Below are 17,409 nucleotides of genomic sequence, written 5' to 3' on the forward strand. Positions count from 1 at the left end.
GGCATGTGATTTAAATTCTGTTTGAAAATGTACGTGTATCAAGAAATTGATATTTGAGGTCAATATAGAACGAAAGTCTGGGAAGTTATTTATAAACTGCAAGAAAGATGTGAAGAAAGCCAACGTAAAACAAAAACCCAAAAGCTTTTGATGTATTGCATGTGTGATGTCAAAAAGCTAATGTAAAACTAAAACCCAAAAGCTTTTGATGAATGGCATGTGTGATGTCAAAAAGTCAATGTAAAACTAAAACCTGAAAGCTTTTGATGTATTGCATGTGTGATGTCAAAAAGCTAATGTAAAACTAAAACCTGAAAGCTTTTGATGTATTGCATGTGTGATGTCAAAAAGCTAATTTAAAACTAAAACTCAAAAGCTTTTGATGTATTGAATGTGTGATGTCAAAAAGCTAATGTAAAATTAAAACCCAAAAGCTTTTGATGTATTGCATGTGTGATGTCAAAAAGCTAATGTAAAACTAAAACCTGAAAGCGTTTGATGTATTGCATGTGTGATGTCAAAAAGCCAATTTAAATCTAAAATATGGAATGCTATCTATATATTGCATGTGTGAAGTAAATTGAAAACTCTGGGAAGCTATTGATATATTGCATTATTGTGTGATGTCAAAAAGTCAATGTAAAACTAAAACCTGGAATGCTATCTATATATTGCATGTGTGAATGTAAAACTTTAGCCAAAGTAGCTCGACAAGAAATCAATGGTAATGAATCTTTCTAATTATGCATGTGTCTCAATGGCAATATGGAAAACAGGTTTCTCTTTTGTTTTTTTGTATAAAATATCAATAATTCCTAATTATCTGATCTCTTCTTATCAGTAAAGTGTTAGAAAGCTGATACATTGTATCTATAGGCATTTTATAACATATTAATGCCTTTGAATAAATTGAATAACTTGAATTTATAGTATCTGAAAGCAGAAGAGTAGTATATTTTGAAAATCAAAGGAAATATTAGCTAATAAAGTTACTTTTTCAAGTAACAAGAGCTATCAGTAGGACAGCGTGCTTATCTATTCTCAGAGCTTGATAGTGATAACATAGAATAATTTAAGTTAATTAAGAAAAAGACCATTAATCTGATAAAATCTATGTTAGAGTTATGGGCCTTGGACAGTTACCACCTATTATGTTTTCATATAAGTGTGTAAAGCTAAAATTCAATCCCTTCTGTTGTTTTGTAGACACAAGTGTGACAGCCTGGGGTGTGTACAATAGCTCTCCTAATTCTTCTAAAAGTTTCGCTTAAAATGTATAAGGTGACTACGAGCATATAAACAGTTACATTTTTCATTTTAAATTGTAACATGAATGTACATGTAAATAATTTTTTTTATCAGAAATTAACATTGCGATTCTATGACTTTATGAACAAAAGCACATGACAATAAAATAGAGAAAATAAGAATCCCTAAAGAAAGTCCAACACAGCAAAATTGAAAATGTTGCAGGCTCAGTTAAGCCATGGTCATCAGTTAATACCACAGAAACCAAGCAAACAGGGATTGAACAAAAATATCAGAGGCAGGACAAGTGACAACTAAATTCTACTTGGCCGGCATGTTACACTACTTGTTCTGTATACCATATGTGTTTTTCAAGAAACTGTGCTGCTCAACTATACTTGTAAAGGCTATTACTTATCAAATGTATAATGAATGTACTCATTAATTGATTACATGTGTGTAATTAACCTATTTTATATGCTAGTTGTTTTTTTGTTGTTTTTTTTTTTTGGGGGAGGGGACCAGAAACCATGCCGATTTTTAGGGAAAGCTATAAAACACATGATGGGAGCTTTAATTTGTTAAATAAATATTTCAATTATCATTCAGAGAGCAATTAAAGGATGATTCCTCTTGAATTTAATCAAATCTGTCCAGACTTTGAAAGAGGTCACCATCTCTACCTCATTCACACAGTTATCAATCTCTGACGTTTCCAGGGGTTAAACCCCTTTTTATCAAAGAGTCAGCTGTTTATTTTATAAATCAAATATCAACCTTCTTTTTTCTTAACAGATTGAATGCTAATTTGTTTAGAACTCTTTACAAATCGAATGTTAATTTGTTTCTCTAAACAAATTGAATGGTAAGAAAGAAGGAGGTTGATTTTTCGTTAAGTAAGCGGACAGTTTCTTCATATGAAAGAATCCAATGTCCTACGTGGAGTTTGAATCTACAGCAGTAAGAGGTAATAGGTCTGAAGTCAAGGACACCCCTTATTTTACATTATATTCATCAATAATTATCAATTCAAAACTGTGAACATTTTTCTATTTTTTGGACAATTTATGAAATGTTATAAACAATCATGCCTGCATTAACCATTTGATATTGCACAGATTGTTCAATTTAATGAAAAGAAATTTGATGAAAAAGAATCAGAATTTCATATCAAAATAATTGGCGAGTTATCAATTATTTTTATAATTCCTTCCCAACCCTAGTAAATATTCAATGATTTAGTTTAATGAATTAGATTTTTCCCCCAAAATTATCTTCCTTAAAAACCTCTTATTACTTAAAAATTTACATTTAAATTTTCATACTGTATTCTGCTAGGTACACAATTGCAGATTTGTTTATGTCCCGCCCAAACTTGTTGTGGTTGCATATACATCACTCCTAGCTTTGTCTGTATTTTTGTTATGTCTGTTCGAAGAATGACAAAACAGTGAAATACAGGGACATCCATGTTATTATTGAAACTCAAATATAGGAATAAGGCAAGGAAGGATTCAATTTCAAAGCAAGGCATTTCAAAAGAGTTGGTGGTTGGGTTGATATGTGATGGTTGGTTTAAAACATGGTGGTTAGGTAAATACAATCTAACAGGCATATTTAACAGCACAATCATCATATCAAATAACCCTCAATAAAACCATTCTAATGTTTACAAATCCTATTCAACTTGTACTTCCAACCAACTGCATGTAACTGTCTTACAATTTTCAAAGAAACATTATTGCACGAGAAGAAGTACAAATGGATAGGAAATAAAACTTTGTAGGGACGACTGTTGTTCATGTTTAGCCAGACCCATTTGCACTTAATTTTTGTAAATATTGATTTTATTTTTTAGATTTTTTGTTTGTTTAAGTTTTAACGCCAAAGTGGTATTCCTGGATAACTTAATCCCACATGATTTACTAATCAGCAGAGACGGTAATGATGTCCGAGATTGAGGATCAAACCAGTGACCTGCCCCTGGCTTACAATCTCCCTATCGAGCTTAGATGGCAGTTATTAGCATTTTTCAATTTTTAATGTGCATGTGCATAAATTTTGCCAATAGTCCCCATTACTTTATATAAAACATAACTTCAGTCACATATTTTGGAAAGTATATATGTGTATACAGTATAGCCTATATAGTACATGATTGACTACTCTATGATTAATGTATGTTTGTTTCTGCAATCTCTACTCAACTATACAAAAATCTGGTGGACTTCTTTTTTTTGTTTGTTTAATTGGGTTTAATACGTCACACCGACACATTATAGGTCATATGGCGATGTTCCAGTTACTGGTGGCTGAAGACCTCGAGTGCCCTGCTGTGCATTATTTCAGGCACAAACGGGAACCTGAGTAAAACCATCGACGTTCCATAAGCTAGCTAGATCTATTTTAGCTTCCTCACAAGAAGGAATTCCAAGTCCCTGTTGGATTCGAACCCACAGCAGTGAGGGTCAAGTGGTGGATTTCTTTTAAAAGTAGGTTGTAATAATTTATCAAAATTACATTTCTACTCATATTGTGCTAAAAATCTTACTTTGACTGAACTTAATTACCACCTTTTAAAAGATTTATTAAGAAATCTTTGTTATTATGTCTGCATAAAGTAATCATGATACAGGGGCAGCAAAATCAATTGTCGGCATTTCCCAGGTTGTCCCACAGCCGTACAAGTGGAAATTTTGAGAACTGTACTAAACAAGAGGGCCATGATGGCCCTGAGGTCGCTCACCTGTATATAGCCCCCCCCCCCCCCCCGGCCCAATTTTTACCCAAGGGCTTTTATTTGTTTATTTGAACAGACTTGGTAGACACCAATAAGAAGATGTTTCATGCAAAACATCTAAGTTCTAGCTCATTGGGTTTTTTAAAAGAAGATTTTTTAAGTTTTTACTATACACATAGAGTAAAAAACAATGACACCCCTCGGGCAGGGCCAGTTTTGACCCCTGGGCTTTTATTTGAACAAACTTTGTAGATATTTACTTAAAGATGTTGCATGCTTAATATCTAAACTCTAGTTATTTGGGTTTTTTTCAAAGAAGATTTTTAAGTTTTTGCTATGTACTATAAGGAAAATCAATGACCCGGGGCGGGGCCAGTTTTGACCCCAGGCTTTTATTTGAACATACTTGGTAGACACCCATTAGAACATGTCTCATGCTAAAATATCTTAGTTTCTAGCTCTTTGGGTTCTTTAAAAGAAGATTTTTATAAGTTTTACTATATGCATATAAGGAAAATCAATGACCCCTGGGGAGGGGCCCAATTTGGACCCCAGGGGTTTTATTTGAACAAACTTGGTAGACATTCACTAGAAGATGTTTCATGCCAAATATATAAGCTTTTAGCTCTTACAGTTCTTTAAAAGAAGATTTTTTTAAGTTTTTACTATATGCATATAGGGAAAATCAATGACCCCTGGGGCGGGGCCAATTTTGACCCCAGGGCTTTTATTTGAACAAACTTGGTAGACATTTACTAGAAGATGTTTTATGCCAAATATCTGAGCTCTAGCTCTTACGGTTCTTTAAAAGAAGATTTTTAAGTTTAAACTATATGCATATATAGGGAAAATCAATTACCCCCAGGGCGGGGCCAATTTTGACCCCAGGGCTTTTATTTGAACAAACTTGGTAGACATTCACTAGAAGATGTTTCATGCCAAATATCTAAGCTCTAGCTCTTTGGGTTCTTTAAAAGAAGATTTTTTAAGTTTTTACTTTATGCATATAGGGAAAATCAATGACCCCCTGGGGCGGGGCCAATTTTGACCCCAGGGCTTTTATTTGAACAAACTTGGTAGACACTCACTAGAAGATGTTTCATGCCAAATATCTAAGCTCTAGCTCTTAGGGTTGTTTAAAAGAAGATATTTAAAGATTTTTCTTTCGGTTGCCATGGCAACCAGAGTTCTGCATGGAATTAAATTCTTTGAACAATTTTTAAAGGTGACCACCAAAGGAACATTCCTGTGAAGTTTGGATGAAATTGGCTCAGTGGTTTATGAGGAGATGTCATTTAAAGCAAAAGTTTACGGACGGACGACGGACGGACGACGGACGGACGGACGGACGCCGGACGAAAAGCGATCACAAAAGCTCACCCTGTCACTTTGTGACAGGTGAGCTAATAAATATTATACGGACAAGTTCAGAAATGCTTCTTAAGATAAAGACGGACAAGTAAGTAAAATTCAGAATTTGCCGGCCCTCACAGGTTCCGAGTTTATTTTTTTAAGAAAGTTCAGAATAGAAATTTAAGAATTGATGACGAGTCTTGACTTGAATCAATACTGCCAACAGCTATGACATTTATATTTTTGGTTTGTTTGTTTGTTTTTCTGGTTCACATGTCAGATCCTGACATGAGGGGGCGAGAGCTTGACTATATACATAAAGCAAAGTATTTTGATTTTGAACTTGCAGTCGTTTCAGTTTGATATTTTATAAACAAACAATATTTTCTTTACTCTACACATGTTAACTATTCAGTGGAAAAAAAAAGCATCAACCTAATTAAATAGGACTCTGCAGTGAAAACACCGTCTCGAAAAACCTTTTTGAGAAGGTGTATTTGAAAATAATTAATAATAATTATTTAATAATAATTGTATTTGTGATTTACTAATTTAAATGTTTTATTTTTTTGTTTTTTTTTTCCCCAGCACAATGTCACCTGGCTGCAGTGACTTAATCAAAACTAGCTACATAAAAACATATGATCAAGATGAGAGAGATAATACAGGCTATTTAAGACTATAAGCAAGCATTCAGTTCATTTCACAACTAAGTAATTTTGCTTATTTGGATAAACTGTAACATACATGCATTCTTTTATTTCCATTTAATGTTTGGTCAATCTAATTACTTGAAATAACTATTTTCAAATGAAACATCAACACTCCCATTAATGTAACTTGTACTGACTCCTTGTTCCCCAAAACTTCTCTCTATTTTCTCTAGATGAAGAAGTTACCTTTTCCTAAAATTCAGGGCCGATCCCTGGTAATTATGAATTTTTCTCCACAAGTGTCTGACAACTTATCTCACATAATTTTCAAGTCAGTGGTGAGAGATAAATGACCATTAGACACGCTGTCTGAGATCAATTGTTACTGATGAATTATCCCTCGCCCGAGGATCGAACTAGCATTCCCAGGATTACAAAACTGATGCTCTCCCTATTGAACCAAGCAACTCTCGGTTTGTGAAAATGTAATAATCAACAAAAACGCAATGTTTCATTTTATTTCTTATTTTCTATTTATTTTTTTCATTCGGTTTAAAGTCACTCAAAACGTAGTGACTTTCCAGCTTTCTTGGTGGCGGAAGACATTAGATGCCCCTCTGTGCATTATCCCACCACCTACCTTTCACAATCATACATTTGTATTAGTTTACTTCCTCGCCTGAAAGAAATCAAAGTCCCACCCATAGCATTGATAGCCCAGGTAAACAAAATTATCAACATTTACCACTTTAATATAGCCACACAGTCCCTGTTTCACTTTTACATCTTTGAAGTGCATAACTTAAAGCAGTGTTTTTCCAACAAAAAGTAAAAGCTTAAGACCGTTTTAAGTCAACTTCACTTAACAAGATATAATAAAGTAACATTACCCTATAATTTCAAGCAATTACTTGTAATTTATTTACATGTTTATTTTTTGTAGCGTAGCTTAAACTGAAATAATCCATGTTAATGGTGCATTTTTATTATACATTGAAGATTGAAGAAAAGCACCAAAAAAAGTGATTGAAGTAGCTAGCTCAATCAATATCATAAATCAAATACTTCAATAATTTTAATACTATAATTATTACACTTACAATGCATTCAAAACAAAATGAATTCCTCGTTAAAATTCCATAAATATTTAAAACATTTTTTTTTTTAATTTATTGCCTTATATTTTTGTTTTTTTTCTTAAATAATATTTCCCCAAAAATTTTTTTTCTTAAAATGACAGAACGGGCCCCTTTTTTTTCAAAATTCATCATTACAACTTTTCATAATTTTTTAAAAATTATGCACGTTTGTAATTGATATTGTGTGTGGGTTTTTTATTACATGTTTTTGTTTTTTGGGTTTTCAAATCACAAAACAGGGTTTATATATGGGGGCATTTCCAGCTCTAAAAGTGGGGAAAATCCTAGATCCCCCTTATGTGCTTATTTCAGGACAAGGGGGATGGTAGAAAAAAGACATTCTGAAAGCTAGCTGGATAGCTTCCTCACATGTAAGAATCCAAAGTCCCTGTTAGGTTTCGAACCCATAGAGGCACATCAATTATTTATTTATTTAAGATACTGCAAATTTAAGAATTATTTTCTTTTTTAATCAAAGAAAGCATTAAATTTTATATAGTATTAAGAATTTGTTCTAAATTTGACTGGTGACATTGTCGTGTATAAACAATTGTATACGCTACATAAAACTGAACGACTCTGGTTATATGTAACACATATATATGTTACACATATGTCAATCATACTGCCTGGGCCATATAACTTGGGAAAATTTTTACAACCTGAGAAAATCTCTATAAAAGTAATATTTTTCACAAGGTGAAATATTAAAAAAAAATTTTTGTCAAGTACTACCAAAATCACTTTCAAAAAACTAATATAATTGGCTTAACAAAAAAATTTTTATAAAAACCCCCTTTCTGGGTTAAAATCAATAATTATTTTAGTTTTTGTGAAAGATTTAATTGTTTTGACCTATTCCCCTTTTATTGGATGAGTATAGGGTTTTTTTTGTTTATCAATATCTAAATAAAACGTAACTGTTTTAAAAAAGCCCATTTTTAATAAACCCTCCTTAAAAATTTTAGAAAAACTTTTACATTGTTTGTATATAAACCCCAAAGATGTCATGTCAAAATGTTATTACACTAATTAAACAAATATTATTAAAAAGCCTTACTAAACCTGACCTGCAGTTTATGTTTATAAATATGAGTTTGACATTAATGAATTTAATCCTACAAGTAAAAAAAAACAATTTTTTTTTTTTTTAATATATTTTTATTGATTTTTTGCCTTCTTATGTCATGCATCTTTTTTTCACAATTAAAGTGTCAACATGTAATTTTCTTTATTTATAAATTTATATACCTCAATAAAGCATTCAATGTAAAAAAAACATAAACCTATGATGTGATCAAATAATACCATCATAGGAAATATCCACTATGAGATATTTTTTGTATCATCATTTTCATATTATTTTTCTGTATAATTAATAAATATCAAACAGTCTTCGCCTTAATTTTTTATCAGCACTAGCCCAGGCGGGCTAGCAGCTTACAAATTTCACTAGCCCAAACACATTTTAACTAGCCCGAACCAAAATGGTATTTTTTGCATACATTTTGTACAAAAATAACACTTTCTATGTTTTATATACCATTTAACATTATTAAAATATCATCTAATCAACTTTTCTTCCTTTCATTATTTAAATAAGAAGAGTTTAAACTACATATGAAAAGAAGATATTTTGATATTTCTGTGGCATTGTCCACAGACACTGAAAAAAATTGTTTAAAAACTGAAAATACTCTTCTCCTCGTTTAATGTAACCATGTCGGCTGATACATGCATTGACAACATATTTATATTCCTTTTCGTATTACTTTTTTTTTCTCGTGTATTCCTTTTTGGCTTAGTGCCTTCAAAATACAAGAGAAAAGACATATTGTGAAGCATGAGATGACGCCTAATAAATGTCTAACAATCAATAATTTTTCATAAGCGTTTTAAGTTCAATAAAGCTGCAACTAATTTTTAGGGCCAAGGTGGTTTACCAATCAAAATCTAGAGTAAAATGAAAATTCTGGGATAAAATTTATAAAAAGAATTTGCATTGTTTTGTTATCAAATGCCATTGCCTTCTAAAAAGTCCCTTTCTTTACATAAATCAGACTGACTTATATAATAAAATATTGATTTAAATTGTTAAATAATACAAAGCTTGCTCTGTTAAGGCAGGCTTCCCTAGACTAGGGTTTGTTTAGGTTACACAGCAAATTAATGACAAGACCCATTTTTTTGTTGCTGACATGTTGTTGTTTGAATGTGTCACATTCTTTTACAATCAGCTACATGGTCAGCATGAGGCTTTATTCATACTCTATTTCTACAGACTACATTTTAGTGCCGTTCTTTGGTTTTGATTATGTATATTAAAAATTAGAATTAATGTAAAAATAAATATAATAGAATTAAAACTTTTATACACAAAGAATTAGTCTTTGAGGAAATTGTCCGTAACTGTAAACTTGGTACGAAAATATTGAGTACAAAAATGCAGATGGCAAGGGAGAAATATGTTTTCCAATAACTAAAGTGGCAAGTACAACATTTTTCTTTATTTTGTAGCAAAAACATTATAATATATGTCTAAACAAATTGAATATTAGGTTAAGTCCTACGATGACTACACCAAATTTAACTTTATCAATAATTTCATTTCAGAAACTCCCAAGAGTTACCTTCCCTTTTTACTCGATGTCACTTCCTGCTACTTTCGTTTTCAACTTACAGCAGTGTTGACAATAGTACTTTTAGTTTTCCATCCAATTCAGCAGAAATATATTGTATTTTCATAAGGCCAAAACATTGCTATCTGGAGCTCTGCATATTTCCAACATTTTCTTAATTTGGATATGAAAAAAGCCCTCGACCAGACGGGCTACCAGCTTGGAATTTTCACTCGACCACCCGCAAATTTACTAGACTCGGTCGTCGGTCGAGTGGGTTAAGTCGAAGACTGATCAAATGCCTATAGGTGTGATAGAGGACATTGCCAACCCTTAAACTAATATATCACCTTAAGTCGTCCACTTAGCTCAATAGGAAGAGCATTGGACTGTGACCCATGTTCGATTCCCAGAAGGTGCAGGTCAGATTCTTTGTGATTGATCATGAAATCTTTTCTATGGTCATTCGCACTGTATGTCTGCTCTGGCATGTACAGAAATAATAAGTTTAAGCAACTAGTACTGGTAAATTGCTTGACAGCCTGCCCAGGAATGATGCGGTGGCTGAACTGTGCTCTGGTAAATTCTATGTGGCTTACTGTCATGATCCTGAGTGAAAACTACCAACACCACCACCAGTATATCACCTCTCAGCTATGCCCCAGAGTTCTGTTTGACAGTTCATGGGTTGACAAAATCCACTATCATGAAGACAGCTGTATGTAATTTATAATATGAGCCGCGTCACAACAAAAACCAACATAATGGGTTTGCGACCAGCATGGATCCAGACCAGCCTGCGCATCTGCGCAGTCTGATCAGGATCCATGTTGTTCGCTTACAAACCCTATAGCAAGTAGAGAAACTGATAGAGAACAGCATGGATCCTGATCAGACTGGCGGATGCGCAGGCTGGTCTGGATCCATGCTGGTCGTAAACGCACTATGTTGGTTTTGTCACGACGCGGCTCATATATTACACACAAGCAACTCAAAGACTACTTACAAAAGTAATACCAGTGGCAGTTTTACTTTCCAATAACATCGCTACAAAAAGCTACCTAAATAATCATGACTATATCATGAATGGCAAAGAGAAAATTTAAATTACGAGAATTTAAAATACGTAAAACAAGAGAAGAAAATGTTTGAGTTTGAATGTTTTTCCTGCATAAGTTTAGTTAAATTGTATCCTGAAGCCATTTATTTTAACTGCAAAAACAACTGTTTTTCAATAATTAAGAAATCAAAAAAGAATCAGAGATTTATTAACATATATTATACAAATTATTATTAATTCAATTATAACAATTTGTCATTATTTTGTGTACTGTCTCTTATTGGCTGATTTGCGTTTATGTCATAAGTTCGCAAGAAACATGTGTTGACAGCCAAAAGACATGTTTACACAGAGTGCTATTCTTACAGACAAGAGTAAAATGTCTTTCCAAAGAAAATTAATTTCACTGACAGCAGATATTATTGAAAATTAAAAGATGATATCAGAAAAAAGCTATTTAGTAAAAATTCTAACAGTATATAAATTTTTTTTTATTTTTTCTATCATATTTTATTAGACATGATTAAAATATTCTTTAAATTATAGTGTCACAGTAAAATTAGATATTTCAAAATGTAAAACACCTATTCTGTTAAAGCTAGTGATATATGATATATAACAATTAAAGACTTTTTTTTTTCTTTTCTAAAGTTAATTACTGCAGTTCAATTTCTAATCATAGCAATATTTACAAAATGCATTAATAAATTAGGTAAAGGAAACGATGAATATTTTTGGATGAATTTATTAACATTTTCCTGGCTTTTATACAATCTCCTTTATGTTATCCTGGACGTCTGATCGTGTCCGACTGCAGATCAAAAACAGAAAATATTACTAAGTACCTAGAATTGTAGGCTAATGTTTAGTTTAAAATAAAAATATTTTGGACCTACATTTTGGAAAGTGACCTGGTTAAAGTTATATTAACCTTAAACCATGATCCTCTGTAAATATTTATAACCTATTTCAAGTCCGAAAAACTATATGTCAACCTTAACATAGTTCTATAATTGTATAACATAAACATTTACAGAACAGTTAACTTTACTTAATATGTATTTTCCTGCTTTTGTTTCATCATAAATGCCATTCGAATAAGACCCTATATAATTACATGATTATGTCAAAATCAAAACAACGCTTCTTTAAGTATAGGTTACAGTTTAATAGGACCTATTTACAAAATTAAATTGGTCGGGGGCGGCATGGCCACGCGGCCAATTTAATTTTTTAAATACGTAGATAATAAATTTTAACCAACTTAGTGTTTTAAATTATTTTCATAAACAGTCTATTTACTAGACTGATTCATAGTTGCTGATTTACCAAAGTAAATGTGTTATGGTATATTTGAAATACTGCAATACTTTTGGACAAAAAATAATTTCAAACACTAAGTGTGTACTGCATAATTATATACACTCAAAATTTATCACTTTGAAAAGAGAAATATTTTAAACATGAGAAGAATTTCTTAAGAATTATTCCGACGTTTAGTTTTTTATGAGTTAAATAGAAGGAAATAATGCACTTGTGCATGGAGAATGTACAACATTTAAAATATCTTGAAAATAATTGACAATTTGTATGTAATTTGAATTATTATAGTCCATCCTCATTTTATAAAATCAGCTATGCAAAAACAATAATATTAAGTTTCTTTGTTTGACTGGATTTAACTTTGCACCAACACAGTTTAGGTCATATGGCGACTTTCTAGCTTTACAGGTGCCCTTCCGTGCATTATTTCAGGCACTTAAGTAGAACCACAGACATTCCGCTAGCTGGATAGCTTCCTCACATGACAGAAACCAAAGTCTATGTTGGGTAAGTGGTAAATAGAATTTAAGTTACACGACTGTCACTATAATATATTGTGGTATCAAACATGCTCAATTATGCATTATTGATTTAATTTTACTAAGGCACTAGTCAATCATACCCACACCATCCCGACTCCCAATTCCAGGGAGCCGAGGTTACAAATGACTAATGCATTAGCAAAAGACCTTCTCAGTAATATCCATGAAATCTTATCAAAATATTGTTTAACATTACTAAAAGGAAAACAACAACTGACTTTAATTTTTTCCTTCTAGAAATTAAGGAAAAACATGAAAAAGTTTTCAACAACATGTGATATGACATAACAAGCAAAATAGAAAATAGCTTACAGGTAAACTCCAATAATCTGCTTTATTCAAACCAAGAGTTATGCGTTAGAAGTTTCTTTATTTGCTGAATTTAATTTAAAACACATCAGCACTGTTATGATCATATGGTGACTTTCCAGCCTTACTGGAGGAAGACCTCAGGTGCCCCTTTGTATATTATTTCGGGTACAAGCTGGTGCCCAAGTAGAACCACTAACCTTTGGTAAGCTAGCTGGATACCTTACTCACATGAAAGAATCCAAGCCACTGACTGGATTCATAACCCACAGCAGTGAGGGTCAAGCGATATGAAGTCAACAACATTCACCACTCAAAGAACTTAAGATGTTTTCTAAACCCTATTATATAACTTTCTCATTCTTAAATATATATTTCAAACATTTTTTTTTTTAAATTACAAACATCTATTACTGTTAGCTTCACTACTAATTAGCTACATTACTAATTTCTTTATTGCTAACAGTATATTTATCATTAAATTATACTGTTCTTTATTTTTTCTTTATCTTGTTTACTGTGTATAAGTGATATTTTTCACCGACCTTTTGGGCTCGTGAAATATGACTGTGCACGCATTAAACAAGACCAAAAATACTCATAAGAACAGTAAAATCATGATAATTACTTTTGTGTCACATCAGTATTGTATTTTTGTTACTATCCGTACCTGTTTCATCCCGGCTTATCTGTGAATAAAAGTTCATCAAAGTGTTGTGATCAGCCGATTCTTGTGCCAATTTCCGAGTTATCTTTGTCGACAAAGGCGGGATTGATTTCTACAATGACACAAAAAGAAATATTTTACGGAAACGAAATTAAAGTCGAAGTAACCCATTCACTTACTTAGATCTGTCAGTATGCCAGCCACCTTGCCAACTTCTTTGCTCTTAAAACGTAAGAAATAAATATTATATCGCATTAAAACAAAATATCATTTCATACCAATTATAAACATAGGAGGACGTTAGCCCTTTACAAGGATGACAATATATTCCTTGAAAGGTGTAAGTTTTGTATACATATATTAACAAAATAAGCATCTATTATATTATTTTTCTTTCAATAAATTTCTATAATTCTTGAACATTTCCCCAAGTTAAATACATTGTAGTAATGTTACATTATTAAAGCTCTGGTAGAAAATAAATGGTTGCTACATCTTATATAATTATAATAAATTTTGTAATACAAATATCAGACAAAATTTGATTTTAAAGACTTTTAAATTATCAATTTAATTTAACTAAGAATACAGAAAAGTCAGTTAGAAATATTAAAATATCCATTTAGGATATAAATGTACCATTGTTTGGTTCAAACCCTACAAATTTCATGTGATTACATAATAAAGAAGACATTTTTACACATTGTGTTCAACAACCATTAAGTACACTTGAATGGTTCAACTACCTAAAAGCACCTAAATACATAATTAAATTCATTCTGTTATCTACCCTTAAGATTTATTAAATCCTGTTAATCTAAAATAGATCAGAACATGACAATTACTCTTCGCTTATAAGTAAATTGCTTTAATCCAATCTCAGTATGAAAACAGTACAACAAAAATTATTCATTTTGACAAACAAAAATTTCAGTTAACTACATAAAAATGATTTCTTGTCAAATCCCCCCCCCCCCAAAAAACAACAAATGAACACAGCACTATTATTATTATGAAACAGTATGTGCATTGTTTCCTAATATTATACCCACTGCATATATTATCTATAAACAGCTCATTTTATAATTTATACAATAAATATATTTATCTATTATCCAGACAATACAATGTGAAGCTTAGCTATATTCTATTTTTAGTAACAAGTGAAACTTTTATGGACTTTCCAGAGTGAAAATGAAACAAATGAAAGGATGCCAAAATTGATTAAAAAAAAAAATCTAAAAATAAATAACTTAAAAAAAACGAAATCCTTTGTTGCAGACATATATTTGATATTATTCAAATGGAACAATTTCACACTTCCATCTATATGCATTTTGTTTTTCATTCAATTAATTCAAATTCCACTCAATATAACAAAATCCCCTTCTCAATTATCAAGTACATTAATTTCACACCAGTCAGAAACCAGGAAACCATTTAAGTAGTGGAGTCAAATATGAACAACCTGGAATGAATTCGAAAAACATGTGTCGTATTACAGGGAATTCATAACATGTGTTCAACTTCTACTTCCTTATCACATTTTATCATCCTCAAAAGTCGGCAAGAAATATTTAGTTTAACTTAATACATGTATAAACCTATTGAAGTGGCAGTTTCGATGTTTTATTATAAACATTTAACCAAAACTTTTTCTTCTTTTTTTAAATTCTGATAATTTCATTCTAGTATGCAATGGACTTTTATTTCAGAAACATGGCTGATCATTGAATATAAAAAGCAATTTTACTATAATAAATAGTAAATTAAAATTTGTATGTTGCAGTCATTGAATTTAGCACTGGCCCGGTGGCCCATGGCCAGTGAAAATTAGTTCGGGCCAGTGTAAATTTTAAGAAAATTTAGTTAAATATATAGTAGAATAAATTCAAAACGTGAACTCGAGCCAGTAAATTCAAAATCTTAAATTCAATGACTTGATGTTATGTCAGGAGCATGATTATTTGTAAATTTTCATGATAATTTTCATGACATCATCTCGACTGAATGTCAGGGCAGAAAAATTTATGCTAATAATTAACTAGCACTATATTTTGTAATACAAGATAAGTATATATCGGCAAAATTGACTATGTTCAATTCTATAAACAATTTTTTTTAACATGAAAAAATGTCTTTATTTAAAAAGACTTAAAAAAAACAACACAACAACAAATATAAGAATGTGCTACAATTTATTTATTCAACTTGAGCACTTACTAATACAATATCAAACATTTGTGTAAATTTAATGCTGGACCTGTCATACAAAGTTAAATTATAAACAATCATGATACACAAAATATAAATCTGAAAAGAACATTTCATACATAAATTAACAACAGCATAATAATTCAACAAATCAAATTATCTACAGACACAGTGCCAAATCAGCAGAAAACATGCAATATATTCTGGTTGAATTCACACCATACCTAAATAAAGAATCATCTTTAATAAACCATAAAAAGGATATTTTTCAGAAAAATAATATTCAGTATTAAATAAGTAATTAACCGACTGTACAAATGTACTATTAACACATGCCAGATAATAGATATATATAAAATATAATTATTCAAATAGATCTAGATTACTGCCTACTGTAGATGTTCTTGGCAAAAAAAAATATCAACAAAACTGTTCATTTAAAAATTATACAAAAAATAAATACAACAGCTTTTTATCAAACCTGAGTTTCTTATCTGCCAAATCTACACAAATGGCCCAGTCGTAAATTGATATACTGTTTCGTACAACGCTGTGCGATGTTTGTACATGTACCTTTAACTGCTGAGCGAGTACATGTTTATCGGGCCCTGGAAACGCATATGTAAAACACCGAAGACACCCATAGCAAAATAAATCAATACACAATAGAAAATATGCATAAATATACACGCACAAACCCTACATGCAGTTCAAATATGTTATTTATTGTCTAAATATGCAGACCATATGCAGACATAAATTTATCAATCAAAACGAAGGAAGATATAAATTTATTTGCCTATGTTTCACCCCGCTGCATGCTTGACTACACTCCTTCGATATACAGCCTATATTTTTGATAAAGTTGAACAAAGTTTAAATCATTCAAATTGATAATTATTCAATATATGAATTTAAATCAACAAAGAAATAGTTTACCTGTCGATCCATTGTCCAATATTATGAAACTAAGCGTTAACTATGCAGATATTTGTAAATTAATTGGCACACATCTCCGCGTTGTTTGGAGTGCCTCAAAATAATGGCGGTCACATTGACAAGGTTTTCGCGAGGTGTGACGTCATCAAAGCAATCTTCTTAATGCGCTAGAACACCACAAAATGGGCAATTTCTTAAGGCTATTTTAGGAAAAATGTCTTAGAAAATGTACTTACCCGTTTATAAGCACCTGTATAAACATTGTCTGTGTGTTATAAACCTCCTGGACGGCAAATAACTGTATAGTATCAATATATAATAGCTGTGCAATGTAAACCCAAAGCAGGTTTAACTTTTGTCTTTGTCAGCCAATTATGTACTGATAAATAATGGTAGTATTTGACTAAAGAGACAAAGTTTGCATGTGCATGTAAATGTCAAAGCGGGGTTCTAGCGACGTTTAGTGCATGTTGAAAATAAAGTCGTATCCAAATATTGTAAAATATCGGATGAGCAGATGAACTTTATAAATATCGCTGGTCTTGCCAGTTGCAATGTATTGCAGTGGCGTTGATTATAATAATAGACCTACATATTTCTATCC

At 31.4% G+C, this 17,409-nt stretch overlaps 1 protein-coding gene across 5 annotated transcripts in view; it reads right to left on the reverse strand.

Annotated features, from left to right (window-relative positions):
• Nucleotides 1-17,190, reverse strand: part of LOC132727261 (uncharacterized) — a 34,777-nt gene extending 17,587 nt beyond the window's left edge. For 3 of the 5 annotated variants that reach the window (XR_009625321.1, XR_009625320.1, XM_060712684.1), the window contains exons 1-2: nucleotides 16,806-16,957; nucleotides 13,656-13,764 (exon numbers count right to left, since the gene is read on the reverse strand). Coding sequence is in view for 3 of the 5 variants with exons in the window: in XM_060712684.1 (XP_060568667.1) it covers nucleotides 13,656-13,764; nucleotides 16,806-16,817 (121 nt within the window). In the remaining 2 variants the exon portion in view is untranslated. Of the gene's footprint in view, nucleotides 1-13,655; nucleotides 13,765-16,347; nucleotides 16,702-16,805; nucleotides 16,958-17,041 lie in introns of those variants that run through there. The other 2 variants (XM_060712685.1, XM_060712686.1) reach the window with 2 other exon arrangements.
• Between the last annotated feature and the right edge of the window lie 219 nt (nucleotides 17,191-17,409).

The sequence above is a fragment of the Ruditapes philippinarum genome, unplaced genomic scaffold (assembly GCF_026571515.1).
Source record: "Ruditapes philippinarum isolate M1 unplaced genomic scaffold, ASM2657151v2 ctg756_1_1_1_1, whole genome shotgun sequence".
NCBI classification, from domain to species: domain Eukaryota; kingdom Metazoa; phylum Mollusca; class Bivalvia; order Venerida; family Veneridae; genus Ruditapes; species Ruditapes philippinarum.